Below are 24,453 nucleotides of genomic sequence, written 5' to 3' on the forward strand. Positions count from 1 at the left end.
TTCCCTAAAGCCAGGTTGGCCTGGAACTCTCTGTATAACTCAGGCTGTCCTCAAACTTGCTATCATCCTGTCTTGGCCTCCCAAATGCTAAGATTATGAGTGTTCACCACCACACACCACAAACAGATTTCTTGCTTCTGTTTTGTTTTGTGGTGTTGGGGACTGAGTAACCTGGGGTCTCGTGGATGCTAGGTAAGCTCACAAGTGTCTCTTTGCAAAGTGGGGACAGGAATCCTTCATTCTCAGGGAAGTCATGAGGATGAAGGGAGAATGGTGACATGTGTAGAAATGCCTTGTTCCCTCTCCCTCCCTTATACCCCAGACCACACCCAAGCTGGGTCTCCACCATCTGCTCACAATGCCCTGCCCCTTGGCCAGGTTTTCTGCCATGTTGCTCATCATGCTAATTTTCCAAGGAAAATTACCAAGCCTACCCTTTCTAAGCCATCGTGTTCATGCTGTCTTTTCCCGGCCCCAGGCAGTAGAGTAATAATACATGAATGCTGAATGATAAATAGCACCGTCCACACAAATCTATCAGATGGTACTGCACACACTGAGAAATGCAGATGCCACGTTTACCTCTGTTCACCAAGCACAGAGCAGGGAGGGGCTTGTCTGTGGACAGTCTTCAAAGCCCAGAAGACTGCCTGGTGGGCCAACCAGCTTGGGTGCTGTACTGGCCCCACAGGGGAAGCTTTAGTGTGTCATACTGTAGAGACTGGAGTGCAGCTGGTACTGAGACATTGTCAGTTGCTGCTGTGACCCAGGGAGTCTCTGTGTTACTGGGGGAGTACCATGCAGGGGGTGGGCTTCAGGGCTATGATGCAAGGGGGGATCAGACCAGATCTGCATTCCCCTTGAGTCATTTTCCTCCCCTGAACCCTCTGCAGAGAAGTGGCTCCTAAAATGGTCAAAGCCCAGGCTCCTTTTAGCAAACAGCATTCAGAGCAGAAGGCACGGCCATCTCCCCAGCCACTTTCTTAGCTTTTAAGAAGAATATTTTGCATCATAAATCCTTTGATGAAGAAAGGAAGAGAGAGCCCTTAATGAAATATGTTAATCTGGGCAAGGCAGGCGCATATGAAAGGGAATATTAAAAGAGACAATATTCACCAAATCCAGTGCAATGTTCCCAGAGAGCAGAGGAGGGAACAGAAGAAAATAGGCCCCTGAGTTCAACTGTTCAGCATCAGGGGGATGGCCGTGATAAATCAATCCTGGGAACTCAGGAGACCCCTCCAGGCCTGACTCAGGTCCACTAGTTATGAAGGGAGAAAAGAGAGAGAGAGAGAGAGAGAGAGAGAGAGAGAGAGAGAGAGAGAGAGAGAGGTGTTTTAAACCAGAATCAGAAATGATGTGGAACACAAGGGCAAATCTACCTCTGAGCAACTGACGAAAGAAGAGAAGGAGATGCCATCTGGGACAGCCCCTCCCCTGCTTTCCTGTGACTAGCAACTGAGGAAGGCAGAGGAGGAAAAGGCAAAATCCAGAGGGACTCTAAATTCAAAGTCCAAAAGGGTGGGCTCTGATCTAAAAGCCAGCAACAGGTTTTGAGAATTCAATACTGCAAAGTGGGGTGAGGACCAAAGCTTTAGACATGGCTCCTGTCTTCAGGGACAGGGCACCTTCTTGGTCAATGCCCCTAGAACAGTGAGCCTCAAAAGTGAGATACTGTGGTGTGGCTATGATGAGGACTCTACATGAGGCTGGGGAGAGATGGACATGAGCTGGGGCCACAGGGTCTTAGTCCAACTGTAGAACTTCTTCACCCAGTAGCAAGGGAAAGATATTGAAGAGTTTCATGAGAGGAGGTGGCAGGATCAGATCTGCATCTTACAAGGAGCAATTGCAATGCCATAGTATAGTACATGCCCTTGAGAGAGGGTCTCAGCCATGTGTGCTGAATGAATGACAGTCATGGGGTCCAGAACAGGTAGAAGTTGGCAAGAGACTCCCAGTTGCCTGGAGAGAGGGCTAAGAGAGAAAAAGGAGAGATGACAATAGTTTAACCTGGATTAGGGATATAGGTGGAAAGATCCTGTATATGGTCAAGAGCTACCTGGGACATAAAAGCTATCAGACTTGATAGCAAAGGAGACAGAGGGGCAAGTCTGAAATAACACCTAGGAAGCCTGGGTGTGAGGAGTGTATGGTGTGAGAGGAGGGCATGGATGGAACCCAAAAGAAAGGTGCTCATTGGCGGTAGGCTAAGGAGGCTGCAGTTGCAGAAAGACAGCAAAACAGGCCCAAGAGAGAAGCAGAATTCAAGAGCTTTCTTAGAAAGCCAAGGGAGGAGCATTTCAGAAAAAAAGGGGGGAGGGGAGACTGACAAGTGAAACTCATTGGCGGGCCCAGTGGGTGATGGGATCGGTGATGTTGGAGACACAGCACTGACATCAGAGGAAGGCGCAAGGAGTCGAGACCACATATTTAAGTCATCCACTGCTGCCCCTGGCACCACACAGGTGCCTGGTAGATGTCAGTGCCTCTTTGTGGCCCCTGTTTTCAGACACATCCCACGCGGCACTTCCCTCTGCCTGCACTCATCAAAAATGAATGCACTGACTTCTGATCACTCTCCCGCTCCTGTAAACACGGGCAAACCCGATGTGATTTGTGAGCTGGCACCAGCTCCCAGGACCCCACATTCAGAGCCAGGAGCACCTGCCTCCACATGGCCAGTCTGTTCCATCCCAAATCAAAGAGGTGTCCACGGCAGGTACAGCCAGCTATTTGCAATTCTGGCTTCACCTGTCAGCTACAGAGTGACTCTCTGTGTGGCTCGGGTGTTTCTAAAGACAAGAAGAAAATAATGTGTTTCAGAGCATCCACAGCCTGCCATGTTGTTGGTTTGGCTCCAGCAACCGATGAATTAAATGCAAAACTACAGATGGGAGTTGGGCCGATGCCCTTCACAGATGCTAAGCCTGTGCAGCTGAGAGCTGTGTTTTAAAGGCATCAAGATCTCATTTGACCAGAATTGAAAGTATAGGATTCTGTTGTATTCAGGCTATGTATGTATGTATGTATGTATGTATGTGCATATGCATGTGTGTCCATGTGTGTTTTGGACTGGCAAGCTGGCTCAGTGAGTAAAGACACTGCCAACAAGCCTAATGATCTTTTGATTCCTAGAACCTACATGGTGGAGAAAACTGACTCCTGCAAGTTGACCTCTAGCCTTCATATGCACATAATGGCCTGTATGCACACACACACACACACACACACACACACACACACACACACACACACACACTTTATTTATTTATTTGCTTATTTAAATAAATGTAATAAAAGTTTTAAGTGTCTTCTTAAAAGCTTGGAGATCACTCACTTAGTAACATGCAAGCATGAGGACCAGAGTTCAAACCTCAGACACCACATAAAAATATTAGGCAACAAAAAAAAGCCACAGAGAGCCTCCTGGGGCTTGCAAGACAGCCAGTCTAACTTAGGTCCAAAGAACTCCTGTCTCAAAAATCCTATGGTGGAAAGTGATTGAGAGACACTGAGGTTGTCCTCTGGCCTCCACATGCATGCTAACTTGTGTAGGTGCACACATACACACATGCAAAAAAAATCCTCTTAAAAAACCTGCCTACAATTGTAACATCCTTTCCTGCCCTTTGAGTTAAACTGTATAGCTGTGGCTTGATCTTTTCCCCTGAGGTTTCTTTCAAGACATTGTGTGCCACAGTAGATTTCTAAGCACAGAATATTAAGAGTGAGCAGGGGTACACTTTTAAGCCCTACTATTAGCTTGCTTCCTTGGTCTTTACCATTTTTCCCAGAAGTGTTCAAAAAAGGGGGCACCTGGTCAAGCCCTCTGGGTTGAGTACAGGTCCTGGCTCAGCCATCACTGTAACTGCAGCTCCTCTCCATCTCACTCTAGAGTCCCCTAGTAGGGACACAGCAAGCATGGATGAATAGCTGAGTTCCTCTGGAGATGAATAAAGTTTGCAGTCACTGGATCCCTGGGATGCATTTAACTGGCATTTCCATGTTTTACAATTTTGCTAAACATTAGCTCTGGAATGGACTGCCAGTCTCCTTAGATGAATTGAATTGTGAACATGTTAATCCTTTTGTTGGTCCCTCTTTCTGAAGACTCTGACACCTTACATTTTTGTTGCTGGTATAGGAAAGAGGGTGGGGTTGGGCTGTGCATTCTGGCACTTGGTCTGCTCACACCCTCCCCAACCTCACACAGAACTCTCAGATCACCTCGCAGATGTACAAGGAAGGGAGATACAGAAGCAGAGAGCAGAGAGAGAGGGAAGGGTTCTCACTTCCTCTTCCCCATAGGGACATTCACCATAGGGTGAACAGGGTATCTCACAGTAGCCATGGATAAGTCATGGATTTCCAAACGATGCCATAAGAAAAGCACTGTCCATTGGACCCCAGGGTTAGCAAACAAGTGTTGGCCTTAGCGGACAATAGAAAGTGTCCTGTCTTTTCTGGCTGCAGTTTAGCTCACACACTGATAGGAACAAAGGAAAGTCTGGCTTCTCCGAAGCTGAAGCTTCTTCTAATGGCCCCTTCGTAATCCCTGTGAAGTTACTAAGGCTCTCTCTGCTGTCGGTGTGAACTGGACATCTCCAGTGTCCAAGTTAGAACTGGGATAGGCTGATACTTGAGGCTGGGGAAGGGACAGGCACCAGAATATGCAAGGCTGCGCTTTGAAATGGCCATCTCCTTTCTAGATTCCTGGGATTTTAAACAGTCCACTCGAAACATCTCCCCAACCATCAACCAGGCCAACATCGTGGACTTGCACCCGGCATCTGTGTACAGCATCCGCATGTACTCCTTCAACAAGATTGGACGCAGTGAGCCAAGCAAGGAGCTTACCATCAGCACAGAAGAGGCTGGTGAGCACCTATCCTGTCCTCTGCCTCCACTGCCCAGGGTCTTGAGACTCACAGACATCAGGAGCCTCCACCAACCCTATTCACTCCAAAAATACATTTTATGAATCATAAGAGGCCAGAGATTTTTGAGAAGGCAGGGGTTGTTTTTGTTTTATTGTTTTTGTTTTGTTTGCCTGGTGGCTTTGGGGAGCTGTCCGTGGTCCTGCCCTGCTTCCCAGGGCGCTAGCCTATATGGGAAAGAAAAGATTCACTGACTCTACAAAGCATGGAGTCTGGGTTCCCTGGGCCATTGACCTTAGTCATGGGGGCAGGGTGCACATGCCCTTGTATGTGGGTGTATGTAGGGGTCAGAGGACAGACTTCAGTGTTGTTCCTCTAGTACTATCCACCTTTTCTTTTTCAAAAGTCTCTCATTGTCGAGAAATCTACCAAGCAGACTAAGCTTGCTGGCCAGCAAGCCCCAGGGATCTGCTTCTGCCTGCCTAGTGTTGGAATTACAAGTGCATGTGCTACTCAGATTTTCTTACATGGGTTCCGGGGATGGAACTCAGGTCCTCAGAGTTGCAAACCAAACACCTGACTGGGCTATTCACCTAGCCCCAGATTTTGGTTTGGTTTGATTTGGATTGGTTTTTTGAGACAGGGTTTCTCTGTGTACCTGGCTGTCCTGGAACTCACTATGTAGATCACACTGGCCTTGAAGTCACAGAGATCCACCTGCCTCTGTCTCTCAAGTGCTGGAATTAAAGGCGTGCGCCACCACTATCTGGCCTAGACCCAGATTTTAATAAATATTTAAACACGATTTCTTTTGATGTTTTTTTTCTTATATGTGCTATTGTGAAACAAAATGATGTTGAAACATTCCTAAGACATATGTGTGCAATGTTACAAATGATCACAGAGTAATAACTGCCATGTCCCACTCTGAAGATCAGCTGCTTCTCCCTCCTCAGCAGTCCTCCAGGTTGACATGAGGACACAGGGTTGTTTCCTCTACCAGGATGTGACTCAGTGTTACTTCTTCTGTGTACCCAGCTCCTGATGGGCCCCCTATGGATGTCACCCTGCAACCGGTGACTTCACAGAGCATCCAAGTGACCTGGAAGGTAAGTGAGATCCCATCTTGCCTGGCCCTCCAGGATACACCGGTGAATCCGTCAGGCTCACTAATATCTTCTCATGATACCCATGCCTATTTTCTCACTAGGTCCAGTGGCGTTTGAAGGGTGGGAGGACAAAAAGGTAAAGGGAACATCCCTTCTCAAGCCTTGTTCCCTTTCACCCTAGCAAGAAATGAGATGAAGAACTTGACAGTGCCAATGTGGTTCTGCCCACTTATCATTCCATCCTTAAACCCAATGTGGTATAAAAGAGTAGGAATTGGGTTTGATTTTGTGCAAAGTTCTCCTACTAAAACATCAGGGTAAAATTTGAGGGTGTGTGTGTGTGTGTGTCTGTGTGTGTGTGTGTCTGTGTGTGTGTGTGTCTCTGTGTGTGTGTGTGTGTGTGTATTTCTGTGTATTTGCCTATGTGTTTGTGTGTGTATGTACTCATACACACAAATGCATGCACACTCATGTGTCAAACAACACACATGCAGAGGGCAGGGGTCAGTTCTCTTCTTCTACCACATGGGTCCTTGGGATACAATTCAGACCATCAAACTTAGCAGTAGGTACCTTCATCCACTGAGCCATCTCTCCATCCCAGGATTATTTTGGAAACACTGAAAACCACTAGCTGTCCTTCTAGGCCTTGGGAATCTTTAGAGAAAAGAGGTCAATGATCAGTGTTCACTGCAGCCAGTGCTAAGGGACTGAGAACTCAGGCAGCAGAGGCAGCTGCCACTTAAGGATGTCTTAAAGGAGACTCCACTGATGAGCCAAGAGATGAGCAGAACTAAGAGTCAGGGTGCTCCTAGGGAACTGTGTTCTCTGTCCCTCACAAGAAGAGATGAGTCAGTGTCTCCATCCATGCCTTCCCACAATTCTGCAGCATCCAGTTCCCAGGGCCCACTCCTACACAAACTCATCTGACCCTCTCCCTATGAATAATAAAATGAAACGATAAAATGACAGTACCCAGAAAGGTATTTTCACCGACATCCAGCTGAAGAAGGCAAGGATGAAGAGACTCAAGCTGATTTGCCTATAATTGCTCAGGTAAAAGACAGAGACCAAGGCATACAGATGGGACTCCCAGACCCATCTCCCCACTGCAGCATACTGAACAGAGTTCTTGACAAAGAACTTCTTTGGACCTGGCCTTGGAACTCTAGGTACATTCCAGTCTTGACAGTAGACCTTAGGGTGACTTCATTGTCATGGGCAATCAGTTTTCTAGTGTTGTGTTCTCACTCTCACTCCTAACCAGAAAATTAAAGTGTCATTCGTCCTCCATCTGGGCTCTTTAAGAGGGTCGACTTGAACATGGAAGAATGTGAGAAGGGCCTAGACATTTTTCCTACAATGGCCATGGTCACATGTGTGTGCATACACTCACACCGCAGCAGCAGCCTAGACTCTTGCCTCCCCAGAGAAATGGCAGAAGATATGGTCCCACCTGATGCCTTGTACCAGCTGCTTTCCCTTGTTGTTGTGATAAAATATCTGATATCAGCAACTAAGGATGGAAGGGTGGATTTGGGATCACTCTGTGAGGGTTCAGTTCGTCGTGGTGGGGAAGTCACAAGGGGTCACATGCATGACCAGCAAGCAGAGTGAGGCAGAGTGAGCTCAGCTCTCTGTCTCCTTTTCATTCAGTAGGGAATCCATGAATGGAGTCGCTCACATTTAGGTTGAGTCTTCACGTCTCTATTAGTCTGGTCTTAGAAACCCCTTAGACATGCCCCTTGAAAAAGCCCTCTAGATTCAGATCTGGGCTCCGGAGCTTTCTCCAGAAGCCGAAAGTAAAGCCCAGTCCCACCCCATCTTGTCAGCATCTTAGTTCTGAACTCATTTCTTGGGACTATGGAGGGTGCCCAGAGGTGGAGCCAGAGAACCATGTTAAACACCCAGGTGTTTGCTACAAAGCTCTGACCCAGAGGTCGATAAAAATTTAGAATCAAATTTATTTCTCCAAAGTCTCATAATGAAAAATAAAATTGATTAGAAAGTTAGAACTTCAGAATGAGCCAGCAAGTCAATAAATTTAGGGACTGACTTCTCGTGGGGATTTTTTTTTAACGCTGAGAACAGATTAATGAAAAATAAAAATTCACTTGAAAGATAAGTCACTCTGCTTTAAGACTCTGTGGGATGGATCACCCCTGCTTTATGATATAAATTTGCAATCAGCCCTATTGATTCCTTAATGTTTCAGGGAAATATTGTTAAGATTGATTTAAATCCCAAGTGTATACATTTGGGAGGGAGGGAGATGTGGAATGAAAGAGAGAAAGAGGGAAAGAGAAAAAAAGGTGAGTGACAGAGGGGAGGCAGTTATGTCAAGATTTGTATAAATTTGTGAAATATATACGTACATCAGGAGTACCTGAGTGTTTGCCCAGGTCTTCTGCTAGGATATGTGGCTGTGGCCTTGTGTGCAGGCATATATCATGACATAGATGGCCCTGGGTCATGTGCATAGGTGTCTGTTGTGGTATACATAGCCCAAGGTTATATGCACAGAGATAAATACCTAGACATAAATGCCCTGAGTCAAATATACATGCATATAACATGATGCAGATAGCACTAGGTGATATGTACAGAGGCAAGTCATGGCAAACATAGTCCTGGATAGGTAAAGTAGTGTGACATTGTGCAATGATGTGACTGTGTGTTTAGTAATAGCAGAGTGTATGTAGTGCACCAATGAGTGTATTGTGCTCTTGAAGATGAGTGTGTGCCTCTGGTAGGCATCTAAGTGTGTGTATGAGTATGCACAAGCCCCAGCTGCAGAGATTTGCCCACTTGCAGGCTACTGGCACAGAACTGCCCAAGTGCAGAGATGATTCAGGCAATAGCAAAAAGTCAAGTCAATTACAGGCACGCACACACCTATTTAGTGAGTTCAAAACAATTACGTTAAATTAAAAACTTAATTTTATTGAGTTAACAGTGAGCTTAAAATGCAATTCATTTAAAACATTCATTGAATTAAAAGAAACAGTGGGGCTGTTTTACGAACTTAATTGTTTTTTATCTCACTATTTTTTAGCACAATAGAAGGTGGGCTTTTAAGTTAACTTCATTGTCTTCAAAACTCTGGTTCTAACTGGTTTTATATGCACAGAGGTGACTTTCTATCTTAATTTAAAGATGGGCAGGCCCAGTCCCTAAAGAAGCCAGTTTCTATTTGTGGATCTAACTGTGTCTGGCCGTGGGTAGGTGTGGGGATTAGGATGCATATTCGGAAGGATCTGAACATGTGTTTATAGTTCTTCACATACTTGGCCGGGAGGGCAGGGGTCCTATAAGAACCTGCCATGTACCGGTGTTCATGTTTCAATGTTTTCTCTCAAGACACCTGTATATGTGCATGATTATGTATGGCAAAGTTTGTATCAGGACTCGAGCCTGGGGTTAGAACATTTTCCATGCTGGCAGAGCATTCTCTGCTCCGTTCTCCTGTCCTCTGGGATTGGTCCTTCACTCCCACCAGCATCCTCTTGACATCTCTGGCCTTCCATCTACGGGCTGCCTTTGGGTCTCCTCCCTCATCACACCTCCACCCTTGGCCACTGTGTCTGGGGACAACCCAGCCTGCTCCCAGAGGATCTGGGCCTGGTAGAAGTCAAGCATTCTTTGTTTACATTTTGTTTTTATCTTCAGGAGGATTTTTTTAGCATAAAACTTATATCTTATAGCCATGTTTAATAAGAGTGTTGCTTGGGAGGCTGGAGAGATGGCTTACAGGGTACAGTGCTTGCTGGGTTAGCATAATGACCCAGACTCAGATCCCCAAAATCAATTAGAAGCCTGATGTTCCAATGCATCTGCAACCCCAGTATTGGAGAGCAGAGACAAGCGGGTTCTGGGTTTAGTCAAAACAGCAAGTGCCAGAACAACCAGTGAGAGGCCCTATCTCAAAAGTAAGATAGAGTGATGGAGGAGGACACCTGATGGCAATCTGAGGTCTCTACATATGCACGTACACACACACACACACACACACACACACACACACACACACACACACACCACAACTTTTGTTAATTTAAAAGAGCATACAGTTCCATGCCAATTAGTGCATTCACGGAGGTGTGTAGCCATCACCTTGAACCATTTTCAATACTTGCCCATCACCTAAACTGAACTCTATGTCCCCTCATCCCATCCCCTAGAAACTTCCATTTTCTATTTCTGTGACTTCACCTAGTGCACAGCCCTCTGTAATGGGGACTTTATGGTGCCTGTCTTTCGTGACTGGCTTATTTCACCCAGTGCAATGTCTGAGCCCATCAATTCAATAACCTATGTCAGCTTTTCACTCCTTTCCTGGATGCATCATATTCCACTGTGTGGACATGTCACATCTCACTGATCCATTCTTGTGAATAATGCTGTTGTGGCCATGGATCTCAAGTAACAGAGTCCCTTCTTTCAGTCCTTTGAGTTTTATACCCAGAAGTCGGATTGTACGATCACATGAATTATATATGGTATGATTGAGAAATAGCCAGATTGCTGGCACTGTCATTGTAGTACTTGACATTCCTGCCAGCAGTGTAACAGAGTTCTGATTTTTTCACATCATTTTTATCAGTAATGTTCATCCCAGTGTGTGTGAACAGGAATCAGGAATCACAGGACACTTCCCTTCATTTAAATTCATTGTTCACGTCTCTCTCCTTCAGATCACTTTTGTCTGATGTTCCAATTCTTCTAGGCCCCTGAGCATACAAGTAATGTCCCTGTTTATTGTTGCATACATGCATACTTACACTAAGTATGTACTCAGGGTCCACTGTATGCCAGGCACCATTTTAGGTGCAGAGATCCAACAGTAAAAAGAGTCAATGCACCTCACCTTTGTGACATTAGGTTCTGTTGCGGCAGACTTTCAAACACATAGGCAAACTCTATAGACTGTCAGAAGCCATGGGAGAAAAAACAGGCCTCTGGCCAGAGGCCAGAACAACCCCCCAACAGCTAAGGGTTGTCTCATTAGAAGGGGACCACTCCTCAAGGACATGACAGAGGAGAAGGACCACAGTGGAGACAGTCATGAGCCTGGAAAGAACAGCATAAAGGGTTAAGTGAGAAGATGGGTCAGCATCTGAGTGTCATGGTCATATAGGGCCACATAGCCATGACAAGGACCTCTGGGTTCAATCCAAGTGGAATAGGAACCCAAAGGGCTAGGAGAAGACTAATAATGCATCCTTGACTTTAAGAACAAAGTCATCTCAGCGTGTCACTGTCTTCATCCTCCCTTCCCCTGGCCTACAGGCACCAAAGAAGGAGCTACAGAATGGAGTCATCCGGGGATACCAGATTGGCTACAGGGAGAACAGCCCTGGCAGCAATGGGCAGTACAGCATTGTGGAGATGAAGGCCACTGGGGACAGTGAGGTCTACACCCTGGATAACCTCAAGAAGTTTGCTCAGTATGGTGTGGTGGTTCAGGCCTTCAACCGGGCAGGCACAGGACCCTCGTCCAGTGAGATCAATGCCACCACCTTGGAAGATGGTAAGGGCAGACACAGGGTTGGAAGCATGGGGTCAGATTTCGGTTCAGACAGACCCAGGGCCTGGGTCTACATGGATCCTGTGGGCAACTTAAGCTTCATGGGTGCTCTAGTTTGCTCTCTGTGGCTGTGATAAAACGCTGACCAAAAGCAACTTGAGGGAGAAAGGGTTTATTCATCTTACACTTCAGGGACACACTGCATCACTGAGGAAAGTCAGACCAGGAACTCAAGGCAGGATCCCAGGGGCATGAACTGAAGCTGAGACCACGGCGGAGTCGGGGGGTGCTGCTTCCTGGCTGTATCTCCATGACTAACTCAGCCTACTTTCTAGTGCAGCCCAGGACCACATGCCCAGAGGTGTCATTGCTTACCGTGGGCTGGGCCCTCCCTCATCAGCCACTAATTAAGAAAATGCTCCAGGTGGATCTCTATGAGTTCGAGGCCAGCTTGGTCTCCAGAGCAAGTGCCAGGAAAGGTTCCAAAGCTACACAGAGAAACCCTGTCTCAAAAAAAAAAAAAATTCTCCAAAGACTTGATTACAGGCCAAACTGGTGAAAACAGTTTCTCAACTGAGGTTCTCCCTTTCCAGATGATTCTAGTTTGTATCAAGATGACAAAAAAATAACCAACACATTTTCCAAACCATCTCCTCTTGCCCATTGCTCTCAAGGGGCCCGGTCCACTCAACAAATACAGCATCAACCCCTGTGGCCACTCTCTATCCCTCACTTGCTGATGCTCTGCCTCTTAACCTGTCTGTAGGACATCAGTCTGTCTACCATGTCTCTCCATCCCTGTATCTCTCTCCTTTTTTCTGATCCCCTAGCCTCTGACCATTCCCCTCATTCTGGGCCCAGTTTCTCCTTTGAAAATTAAAGAAAGGGCCAGGCAAGGGTGGTGCACACCTTTAATCCCAGCACTCAGGAAGCAGAGGCAGGTGGATCTCTGTGAGTTCCAGGACAGCCTTGTCTACAAGTGAGTTCCAGGACAGCCTCCAAACATATACAGAGAAACCCTGTCTCGAACCCCCCCCCAAAAAAAGGAGAGAAAGAAAAGCCAGGCTAGAATACATCCCCGATCTGTTTTAAGGGCAGGAAAAGAGACTATGGATCTAACAGTCAAATGACAGAAGAATTTAGAGCCTGGTTCTTTAAAACTCTCTGCTGGAGGTGGCACACATCTTCAGTCCCAGCACTCGGGAGGCAGTGGCAGGCAGATCTCTGTGAGATCAAAGCCATCCTGATCTACACAGTGATTTCCAGGTCAGCTGGCAATACACAGTGAGGACCTGTCGATAGATAGATAGATAGATAGATAGATAGATAGATAGATAGATAGATAGATTAGATAGATAGATTGTAACACCCTGATAACTTGAAATGCCCTACAGTCTGATGGTAAATAAAGGGGGCCATATTCTCCAGAGTTAGGGGAGAACAGGAACATGTATCCTGTCCACACACAGGAAAGACAACAACTGGGGCCTGACCATGCATCAGGTTGAGATAGGAGATAGGGCCTGGATGCCTCCAGAGGAGGAGGCAAGCAGACACACACACACACACACACACACACACACACACACACACACACACACACACACACACCAAGAAGGCTGAATAAACAAGATGCAGAAGAGTCTTCCAAATCTCTTCCTGACACCCCAGTTGAAAGTGGGAGGGGGGCTGAGAGTGGAAACTGTCTGGATCTTGAGTCTACTTCACCCAGAGGGAGGGTGAGATGCCCTTTTGCACCATACTACAAAACCCAAGCATCCCAGCTCTGGTGAGCCAGGCCCTAAGCTTAGGTGTGCCCTCTCCTCCATCTTCCTCTCTTCAAGTTCACCCCCCACCCCGAGAGGGAGAGTCAGGCCAGGAACACTGGAGAAGCTTGTTCTTCCCACTGCTCTGAACCTTGGCTAAAGGTAGAAGCTGACTGGGGCTTTCAAATCTTTATTTCTAGGCTTCATCCCCAGAACCTTCTCACTGGTCTAGGACACAGCTGAGTTTTGGCATGTAGACCCCAGATCTGAGTAGGGAAAAGGAAAAGGAGAACCTGAAGGAGCACAGCCACTCTACCCCAGCCCCCCAAGTTTCTCCCTCACCTGAAGACACTGACCACAAGCCTGGCTGGGGTCAGGAGCACCAGGAGTTCCCACAGCACGCCCTGGAAGCCTTCAGTGTTTGTTGGACCCTAGAGCTTTGTGTAGCAGGGACTCCAGGATGATGATGATGGGGGTTGGGATGCTGCTTGTGTTTCATGGAGTACCCATGTGAGCCACAGCTGGGTCAAATTCAAAAAGCGCGACCATGACTGGCAGCAATAAAGTTCCCTACCTAGCACTATAACAGCTATGATTAATATCCAAGCCTGATCCTGAGGCTGTACTCTTTCTGTCCCACCTTCTTCCCCTGTGCTTAGGAGCAAGACTGGATACAACATGCCCCAGGAAGGTCTGCTGAACCAGCTGTCTAAACCCAGAGCCCCAGGCCAACCACCCAACCCTAAAACCCCATCCTTCATTCCTCATCTCTCAAGCAGTCCAGGCCAGGACCTCAGAGGAAGACAGCCTCCCTCCCATAGACAGGGCCCTTGGAGTTTCCACAGGGAGGGCTCAGCATGGGCTGTGGAGCCCTTTTCAAAACAAAGGAAGAGCCGGGGAAGAAAGTTTCCACGTGCATTTGCTCTGCAGTTTTTCATACTTAATTAAGGCCCTCGTTAGCCTGTCAGATCCTGATCGTTTTCTGGCAATATTAGCACTCCTCCTGGGGTATTCAAGGGCCCCTGCCTTAGCAAGAGTGTCTTTTCCATAATTGTATTACCTTCATTTTGTTCGAACGGGCGATCTGTATTAGTTTATTACACTGGGTCCCTAATTACATGGTGCTTATATTTTTACACCTAAGTAATATGAAACAATAATCACTCTCAAAGAGGATCGTTAGGATGATGTATTATCATTTAAATGCTCATAAAAATTAGAGTTGCCTCTTGTGGGGCAACGGGATCTAATTACCTTCCCTCCAGCCTCTGCCTCCTTTCTCCCATTCATGGCAGAGCAGGCTCGCTCTTTCCTTCTGTCCTGGGCTCCTCGGAAGCGAGCACAAAGTGCCCCTGAAGCTCTTAGCAGAGCTAACCCCAATGCTTTGCTCCCACTGTAAGAAAGGGTAAGCAGCATGCAGTTAACCCAAGACAGGGGATTCAGGAACCAAAGAAGTTCCTATCAGAGTCAAGGACACACAGGTCACTCAAGTTGGCCTCACACTGTGGTTTCGGGACATCCAGGTGTTTGGGCATGCTCCTAGTCAGAGATGAGACAAGGAGTAATGGGCCCAGAAGTCCTGGAGATCTCTGTGGGAACTTTCTAGTCATGTGCCAGGGGCCACTGAGATCCCCTTTCTTCTTCTCTTTCCCTTTGGCTTAGCCCCAGAATTCAGGAATCCCCAGGCCAGGCCTGGCTTCAGATCCTCTATGGTCAGTGAGCACCAAGGGAGGGGCTGGCAGCCCTCCGCTAGATACTGAGTTACAACCACCCTGGGACTTGATTGGCCTCCCAAGCCACCACACTCATCTTGTGAGCTCACTGACTGTCATGGCCTACTGAGGAGATGCTGGGACTATGCCCAAGTTCATCCCCTTCTCGGGAATCTAACAGAACCTGGACCACCTTGCCCCCAAAGAGCCAGGGTAGGGTGAGACTGGAGAGATATCTAGCTGCTTCAGACTGAAGCAGAGGAGACTTGAATGGCAGCCCAACTCCCAGACCTCTGATTCAGACAGTTCCTCTGCTTGTCTAACTCTACATCCCTATGATCAAGCAACTAGGACCCAGTATGAAACACACACATTATATTGTCACTCATACCCTAACTGACTAGCTCTTGATTCCTGCCATCCTCTGCAGTGCCCAGCCAACCCCCAGAGAATGTCCGAGCCCTGTCCATCACTTCTGATGTGGCTGTCATCTCTTGGTCGGAGCCCCCACGAAGCACCCTCAATGGTGTCCTCAAAGGCTACCGGGTCATCTTCTGGTCACTCTACGTTGATGGGGGTGAGTCTTCTGGGCTTAATGGCTGGGTCCAGGCTGACAGACTCACATTATTGGGATCTGTCCCAGGCTTTGTTAGAGTTGAACAGCTTCCAGCAGTGTGTCAAGTACAAGCACAGCCCCCTCTGCACACATATGGAGGCCACAAGGGTGTGGTGTGACAGTGAGGGTCCACTTGCATGTGTTCTTGTTAGCCTAGGACCAGAGCCAGAGGTCACACACATGGCCACCTCCCTGGTGAGGGACAGTGGGGGACAAGTAGAAGAGATGCCTAGCCACACCTAGACCATAGCATGCATAGGAGTCATCAGGCACTGGAGCACACTTGCTGCTCTGACATGTTAATAGTAGGACTTTATGGCCATATCAGGCAGGGAGCAGGTGACACACACATGTGTGTTGAGGGGTTACTTTCAGTGGAAGGAGGGGAGAGAGAGTAGCCAGGATTGGTACCTTCAGGAAGCTGTCATCACCTAGGCTTGGAGGGGTGAGAGAGGAAACAGGCTTATCCAAACCTAGAGGAGCTATCCCTTGACCAAACCCTGATGGAGCCACGTGGGCAGTAAGATGTGAGTTTTTGCAGCAGCAACCCAAGTCCTATGAGGGGAGGGGCAGAGCTCACAGTAGAGTGAGGATAGTGAGAGACAAGTAGAAGAGATGCCTTGAGGATGCCTTCTCTGCCTCAGATGCAGACAGGTCTATAGATCCCCGACAAATGTGTTACTCTCATGTCCAGTGGTGTACACAAAGGCCTTCCAGTGTCCGGGAAGTCTGTAGGATGCAGAGCTGGAGGCCTGCATCCCCAGCTGTGCACACAAAAAGCTTTCCTCACCTCAGTGAAGCCCAGGAGCCTGCAATGAGTTTGTAGCCCAGTCCCAAACATTCTGCCTCCCAGGCTCCTGCACCCTCCCTTCCGAAGGACCTGGGAGTGCAGCTCACAGCCACCTATCCAGGTCACAGCTGCCTCCCTCCCAACCTGAAATCTGCTGGAAGGACATCCCTGATCCATTTTCTCCTACCAAAGCTTAGGGCTCAACCTTCAAAAGTTTCTCATGTCCTTTTGATATGAGATCCCGGGTCACCCTGCCAGCCAAGTATGGTGGTGCATGCCTTTAATTCCTGCACTCTGGAGGCAGAGGCAGCCAGAGCTACACTGTGAGATCCTGTCTCAAAAAAAAAGTGACCCTTACACAGTGTCAGTATAATGCTCCTTCCAGAACTTGCTTGCTCTTTTCCAATGCAACATGCTTTCCTATCCAGCCCTCAGAGAAAACATTGGCCTCTTTACTCTCCAAAGACTTCTGGTCAGGCTGTTAGTCAATCTGCCCTCTTACTAGGTTTTGCTATGTGCCCCAGAGAGGTCTGCCCTGCTTCCTGTCCTCAGGCCTCTACATCCCATCTGGGCATGGTGTTATCACACTCTGGACCCTACACACTGCACTGCCACCTAGCCAGTGCTATGAGACCTTTGCCTGCACCTGGTTACCAGTGTGATGCTGAGAGCTGATCTGCAGTCACTCATCTCTACAAAGCCCGTCCACAGCATCTGTGTCTAGGCCAGTCTTGCACATAGTTGCCACAAAGGCTCAGAAGCCTTCCCCTCTCTTTTTCCTTTTTGCTTCTGTGGCCTCCTCCATGGGACCCTTGTCATAAACTATTCTTTTTAGACAGGGTCTTACTATGTAGCCCTGGCTAGTGTAGCCCAGGCTAGCCTCAAAGTCCCAGAGATCCTTCTACCTCAGCCTCCTGAAGGCTGAGATTAAAGGCATGTACCACCATACCACCTTCCCTACATACTTCTTTAGGATCTACAAGAAGTTCTTAGTGGAGACAGAATGACAGGTCCCCAGTGGACTAAGGAAGGGGGGAGTTGGAGAGCAGGAGGGTGCATACTTCAGAGAGATAAAAAGATGAATTTTTCTTTAAGAGAGAGCATCAAGTAGACGTTGGTATAAGGTCAACTGGGGTTCAAGACCAGCACATGCTTAGGCACTTAGGGAGAGACATGGCTTAGGGACAATCTGCTGCCTTGCAGAAGACCATCTAGTCCTCACCCCTATAGAATAGAAGTCTGAACCCAGGTTGGGAGGGAGGCAGGGAGCATGGCGGGGCCAGCCTCATGACTAGAGGCCTGTCTCTACAGAGTGGGGCGAGATGCAGAATGTCACCACCACGAGAGAGCGAGTGGAGCTGCGGGGTATGGAGAAATTCACCAACTACAGCGTCCAGGTGCTAGCCTACACGCAGGCTGGGGATGGTGTGCGCAGCAGTGTGCTCTATATCCAGACCAAGGAAGATGGTGAGTCCAGGACTGACCTCCCACTCTGCCCTAGGAACCAACTTCCTGGGAGCACACCCCACATACAGGCTTCTTGCTTCCAGCTCCTATCCCAGGGTCAAGACAAGAGCAGATCACCATTCTTTCTCCTGTCCCTTTGAGCCCTTGGAGGTTGGTTTGGAGGGTGTGGCTATCCTCCAAACATTCTGACCCTGGAGCTTGTTGACATGCTCTGGGACGGATGTGGGAACAGCTAAGCAACTGTCTCCTCCCTTACCACTCTGCTCTCTGAAGCACCGAGTCACCAGCCTGGCATTTCTCTTCCCAGCCCTGCCCACAAGGCATCCTTTTGAAGCATCTGCTCTCCTGCTGGACACAGCCCAGTTTCCTCTAGGCATGGATGTTGGGGTTGGTATGGGAATGGGAATGCCACCTAGCACAACAAGGGTTAAGGACTTAGTTGTCATCCCACCAAGGCCCCAGTGTGGTCCAGGCCTTGAACTCACTGGAAGAAAAGTGGGATAGGCCTCCATACAGAGCTGAGATCACTAGACCCTTCCTCCTTGAGCAGAATTCAGGTCAAACTCAAGAATATAGTGTGAGCAAATGCAGGCTGGAGGCTGAGTCAACCCTGGAAGGGATGAATAGGGAAGGGGTTAAACTTCAAACTGAGGCCCAGAACTACACAAGTCTGGGCCCAGAACTGCACAAGTCTGGGAGACCACTGAAGCAGAAGTTGGCCTGGCCCATAACTCCCTGGCACACAGCTGAGCAATTAAGAGTACATGCTCTCTTGTAGAGGTACCGTCCAGTTCCCAGCATCTACATGGCATCACAACTGTACTCCAGTTCCAGGAGATCCAATGATCTCTTCTGACTTCTGCAGGCACTGCACATACATGGTGTACATGCATACACACACAGGTAAAACATTCATATGTATAAAACAAAAAGCAAATGTAAAGTAATTATTACAAAGAAAGAAGACTAAAGTATAAACATAGAAGTTGCATTTGCTTACCAAGTACAGAACTCAGTCTGTGCTTAGTTTCAGGCTGTCTTGGTTGGACTCAGTTTTTGAACTACAAAGCATTTTGTCCACTCCTCACCTTCCCTGTGGAAACCAAAGCAAAGTCAAGCTACATACAAGACCATTTTAAAGGCCTTTTAGCTAAGGATGGAGCAGGACTAGAGCCATTCTGAGATGATAACCCTTGTTGGTTGCAGTGAAGTAACAACAGTGGGAAATCCTTAGCAAAGCTTCTCAGCTAGGGCAGCAGCTGATGGGGAGGAGGGGTGAGTTGAGAGGAGCTGTGGGCCAGGAGACTCATACCTACCTTCCCTGCTGAAGGCAACTAGAAACTACTAGTGATTTTTTTTTAATGTGTGGGTAAAGATTATCATACTGTTGACAGGAGAGTGAATTGCTGGGTCAGGACCCCAGGGAAAATCAGGACTCTGGAAGGAAGCTGGTGTGAAGCAGCTCTTTCCCTAAATGACATTTTCTGAATATTGAGACAGTGACCGAGACACTGAATAGTCCTAGAAGAATACAAACTAGAGACCAGAGCCTGCTGAGGAGTTGAAATGGGAATGATGAATCCCATTCTCCTTAAATCAAAACCTTGAAGTACAATCAACCCTTTGAGTCCAGGAGTAAACATGAGCCAAGTGCACACAGCTCAACTTTGCATTCTCTCAGGCCTATAATCTGGATTGAAGTGACCCCACATTGCTAGTGTCCAGGATGAATCTTCTCTTTGGGGAGATGGTTAGCACCTGAGGTTTCACATTATTGGTACAGTTTCACAAGTATGATGTCTGGTATACAATAAAAATTAATGGGACAGGATCAACAAATAAACAAAAGCCATCAAGAAAAGCATACAAAAGAATCATATAGTTTTCACAATTGAAATGACCAAACATGGACTTTATGATAATTATGCTTGAAAAGGCTGAAAAATTACAATGAAACTATCAAATGAAAAAAATTAAACTAATACCAAAATTAAGAACTCAGTCACTGAGTTTAAAAGTACATTAGACACAGCTAAAGAGATAAATTTTGAATTGGAAGATAAGGCAAAAGAAAATAAACAGATGAAACACAGATAGACCATGACTCCAAAGACCATAGAAAACACATAACAGTAGCAAAGTAACAACAAAAATAACTTTACGGCTGTGGGTCACCACAACATGAGGAACTGTATTGAAGGGTCACAGCACTAGGAAGGTTGAGAACCACTGGACTAGAAAGTAAAAATGAACAAGAAAGACATATGGAGAAATTATCTCTAATTAGTCACCTTTAAGCTTTAGTATGCAAACATATCAATTAGGAATCATGTTAAAATCCAGGTTCAATAAGTCAAGGGTAGAACCTGAGGTTTTCCAGTGTCTAACATGTTCCCAACTGCTAGTTGATGGACTATTCTGAGTATCAAGGGTATAGAAATGCAGAAGACATCCCAGAAGAAAAGAGAAAGAGAACTGAGCAGAAGAAAATATTCTGAAAATCTCTAAAGATGATAAACTCTATCAAGCCACAAAGTCAAGATGTTCTAACTCTGTAGATGGTAAGTAAATACACATCTAAGCACGGTATTACAAAGCAGGAGACGGAAGTAAGGAGGGAGGGAGAGAGAATGAGTGAATCTTAGAAGCAACCAGAAGGGAGGAAAATCTGGAAAGAAGAAATGATAAGATTGTCAGCCAACTTGTCAGAAATGATGGAAGCTGAAAACAAGCTTTTAAAAAAGTATTGGTTATATGTAAGAAAATCGCTATGACCTGTGATGTTTCACACAGGCTATGCCTCAAGAGTAAAATGAAATGAAGACATGTTCATTCGGACTACTGGATACAGGGCTCAACAGTTAGGAGTACTTTTGCTCTAGCAGAGGACCTGGATTTGGGTCTCGACACCCACATCATGGTTCACAATCATCGGTATCTCCGGATCCTATGCCCTCTTCTGACTTCTACAGGCAACAGGCATACACATGGTACACATACACAGGCAGGCAAAACACTCATACACATAAAATGGAAGAAAGAAATCTAAAAAAACATAACAAATTTTAAAAAAGACATCGTCATTCAAACAATGGCTGGAAGAATTTATCACCAACATACCTGCCCTAGAGAAGTATTCAAAGGTATTATCGTTTGCCCAGAAGGAAAATGATCCCAGATGGAAGCTCAGTGATGCAGCTAGGAAAACAAAGCAATTAAATGGTGAACATATGGGTCATCCTAAATTAATACTGACTGTATAAAATGATCATAATGATGATGTATATACAGAACTGAAATACTCGACAATGACATACAAATTGGAAGAGAGTCTGTGAAATCTCTGATGCCTTTTCATCGTCTGAGAAGAAAAGTGCCAACCGATTCTGAACTTGGATAATTAAAGACTCACTCAGTGGTCAGGTGTACTAACCCTGTAAACCACTTAGGAGACTGAAGGAGGAGGAACCTGAGTTTGAGGCCAGTATGGGTTAAAGAAATGAAACCTTATCTTTTAAAAAAGAAAATCATGTTGGGGTCTATTTGAATAACCACTGAAAATAATGCAATGCTATGTAATTACCTGGTTAGTAGGAAATGCAATTTTCTTCTTAAAATTTGTTTTATTTTATGTGTATGAATATTTTGCCTATGTGTATATATGTGCACCATGTACATAACTGATGCTTACAGAGGTCTGAAGAGGGCATTGGATCACCTGGAACTGGAGTTACAGATGGTTGTGAAACACCGTGCGGTGCTAGAAATTGAACCTTTGTCCTCTATAAGAGCAACAAGTGTTTGAACCATTGAGCCATCTCTTCAGTTCAAGCAGTGTAATTTTCAGAATGCTTAATTCAAAAAGAAGTCACAAAAGCAAAGAAAAAGAAAAACACAGGAAGCAAAACAAGCAGGAAGTGTTTATAAGTTTAAACACAAATATACCAGCTGTTGCATTAAAGATAAACTGAGTAAATTCCCCAATTACAAGATAAAGCCTTTCTAATAACAAAATCTAACTTCATACTGTGCAGAAGGCATCCAAAGCATAAGGGTGTATAAAAGGGGATGGAAAGATGGCTTGCTGGGTAAAATACTTGCCGAGTACCAGTGAAGACTTAAGTTTGAATCCCCACAACCCATGTAAAATAGTTCACCCACAATCCCAGAGCTCCTGCAATAAGATGGGAGGCAAACAGAGGAGAAGCCCAGAAGTTGGTGGGCCTGTTATCCTGGCATATGAGGCAGTGAAATACAGGAGAAAGATCCTGTTTCAAACAAGGTTAAGGGTGATGATGGACACCTGACCTCTCCACATGAACCGTGGCATATGTATGTGTATACTCGAGCACACAAGATAAAAAAAATACATAGATAAGTTCAAAATAAAATGATAGAGAAACAAAAATTACAGCATGCCACTTGTCTGAAACTGGAATTTTAATATTAGACCTAGGAGACAAAAGAAGAAGGGCACATGGTTACAAGACTCTATCTACTAAGCAGAGAAAACTCTGAATTTATATGGCCAAATGTAACTTCGAAACACATTCAAACAAACCAAACATGATGGCACACACTTGTAGTCCTAGCACCTGGAAGGCAGAGACAGGAGGATCATGAATTCAAGGCCAACTAATGAGAACCTTCTCAAAAAAACAGATAGATAAGTAGGTGATAAATAGATAGATAGATAGATAGATAGATAGATGAATGACAGGTAGATAGATAGACAGACAGATGAATGACAGATAGATAGATAGATAGATAGATAGATAGATAGATAGATAGATAGATAAATAGATAGTTGTCATAGATACATAGGGAAGAAGAGACTGTAGATGAATAGATGACAGGTAGACATATACATGCATGCATACATACATACATGATGGTAGATAAGTGGCAGCTAGTCAATCAAATAATAAAAACAGATGACAGAAAGACAGATGGAAAAATAGAAAAATGCACAATTGTGAATTTAACACACCTTTCTCAGGAACAGGCAGAAAATGTACAAAGACCACCTTACCCCACAGTCATCCATACACCCTTGCACCTCACAACCACAGGAGATCCTGACACAAGATACTGCAGCTCAGCAGGGTGAAGCCAAGGATGCCTCTCGGCCTCTGGGCTCCACCCTGGATGCATGCTGCTGCTGAAAAGTATCGCTTTAGTAGGTCCCAAACCACTGACGTAGGGAGAGGAAATCACCATGGCTCACAAACTGATTTGACAGAGAGAAGACAAAAAACAGTGACTCTTGCTTTTCTGCCGACCGACCCAGGAAGGAGAGCCCTCATCCAGTGGCTGATGGAAACAGAGACAGACACCCACAGATATACACTGAGCTGAAATCGGGAATTTAGTTGAAGAGAGGGAGAAATGTAGAGCGAAGGGGTCTGTACCAGGTTGGAGAAACCCACAGGAACAGTTGGCTTGAACAAGGGAGAGCACATCGACCCCAGATGCTGTCTGGGAGGCCAGTACAAGACTGATCCAGACCCCTGAACATGGATGTCAATAAGGAGGCCTCTGCACTCCAGGGAGCCTCTGGTGGTGGGTTAGTATTTTTCCCTGGCGCAAGAAGGGACTTTGAGAGCCCAACCCATGTGAAAGGTTACACTCTGGCCCTGGACACATGGGGAAGGGCCCAGGACCAGCACAGGAAGACTTAGTGGACTTTGCAGAGCCCCCGTTGAGGGCCCTACCCTGCGCTGGGAGTGGTGGGTGGATGGGGTGGGGGGTAGGTTGAGGGGAGGGAGAGGGAGAAGGGACTTACATGTGAAACAAGCTGGTTCCCTAACTAGAACTAATAAATAAATTAAAAAAAAAAAAACAGTGACTCTTGACATCTATTTCGGGTCTTCCGTGCACTACCACTGTTCTGGGTGCTTCATTTTACTTAACATTAATTCTCACCATAACCCTTTAGTGGGATTCTTATCTCCACATGGATGGCGTCACTGAGGCCGGGGGAGGGAAGGTAAAAAATTGGATAGGATACAATTGCTGACTCTAAAGGAACGTAAAAAATGGTGGGCTGGGGAAAGAACAGAGAAGTAGGAGAGAGAGAGAGAGAGAGAGAGAGAGAGAGAGAGAGAGAGAGAGAGAGAGCATAAAAAAAGAGGCAGGGCCATGTCATGCTGAGCCTATATGAACCTCTAGAGTGGATTTCTGAGTTCACTTTCCAGATAGACTTCCCTGAATACAGAAAGGACCTCACCAGTACACAAGACAATACCCTGGGCCCACAGCAAAAAGCAGTTTGCAGTCACAAACTAGAGGAACTCACAGGCCTAAAAGAGCAAGGTAACCAGTGTCAGTGGGATGGAGTCCTAAGCACAGGTCTGTCATTAGTAATGGCATTGGGGTACAAGGATTAAGGCCAAAGGGAACAGACGATTCTTCCTGTGTTCCATTTCTCTGTGGTCTACCTATGTCTCACCTGGCCAAACACTCATGAGGCTGCCCCTTTGTCAGCCTCCATCTCAGAGCCTGCCATACCACCTCATGATCAGCCTACCCTCCTGCCTGTAGGCCATGCTGGGCCCTCCTACTCTAACCTACAGCTCTGGGGTCT

General features: G+C 46.4%; 1 protein-coding gene across 1 annotated transcript in view; it reads left to right on the forward strand.

The window, feature by feature from the left end:
* Nucleotides 1–24,453, forward strand: part of Dscaml1 (DS cell adhesion molecule like 1) — a 308,468-nt gene that overhangs the window by 264,937 nt on the left and 19,078 nt on the right. The window contains exons 13-17 of the mRNA XM_035444387.1: nt 4,713–4,880; nt 5,919–5,989; nt 11,279–11,519; nt 15,425–15,571; nt 17,712–17,867. Of these exons, the coding sequence (XP_035300278.1) occupies nt 4,713–4,880; nt 5,919–5,989; nt 11,279–11,519; nt 15,425–15,571; nt 17,712–17,867 (783 nt within the window). The remainder of the gene's footprint in view (nt 1–4,712; nt 4,881–5,918; nt 5,990–11,278; nt 11,520–15,424; nt 15,572–17,711; nt 17,868–24,453) is intronic.

This window comes from Cricetulus griseus, chromosome 4, assembly GCF_003668045.3.
Source record: "Cricetulus griseus strain 17A/GY chromosome 4, alternate assembly CriGri-PICRH-1.0, whole genome shotgun sequence".
Classification (NCBI taxonomy): Eukaryota; Metazoa; Chordata; class Mammalia; order Rodentia; family Cricetidae; genus Cricetulus; species Cricetulus griseus.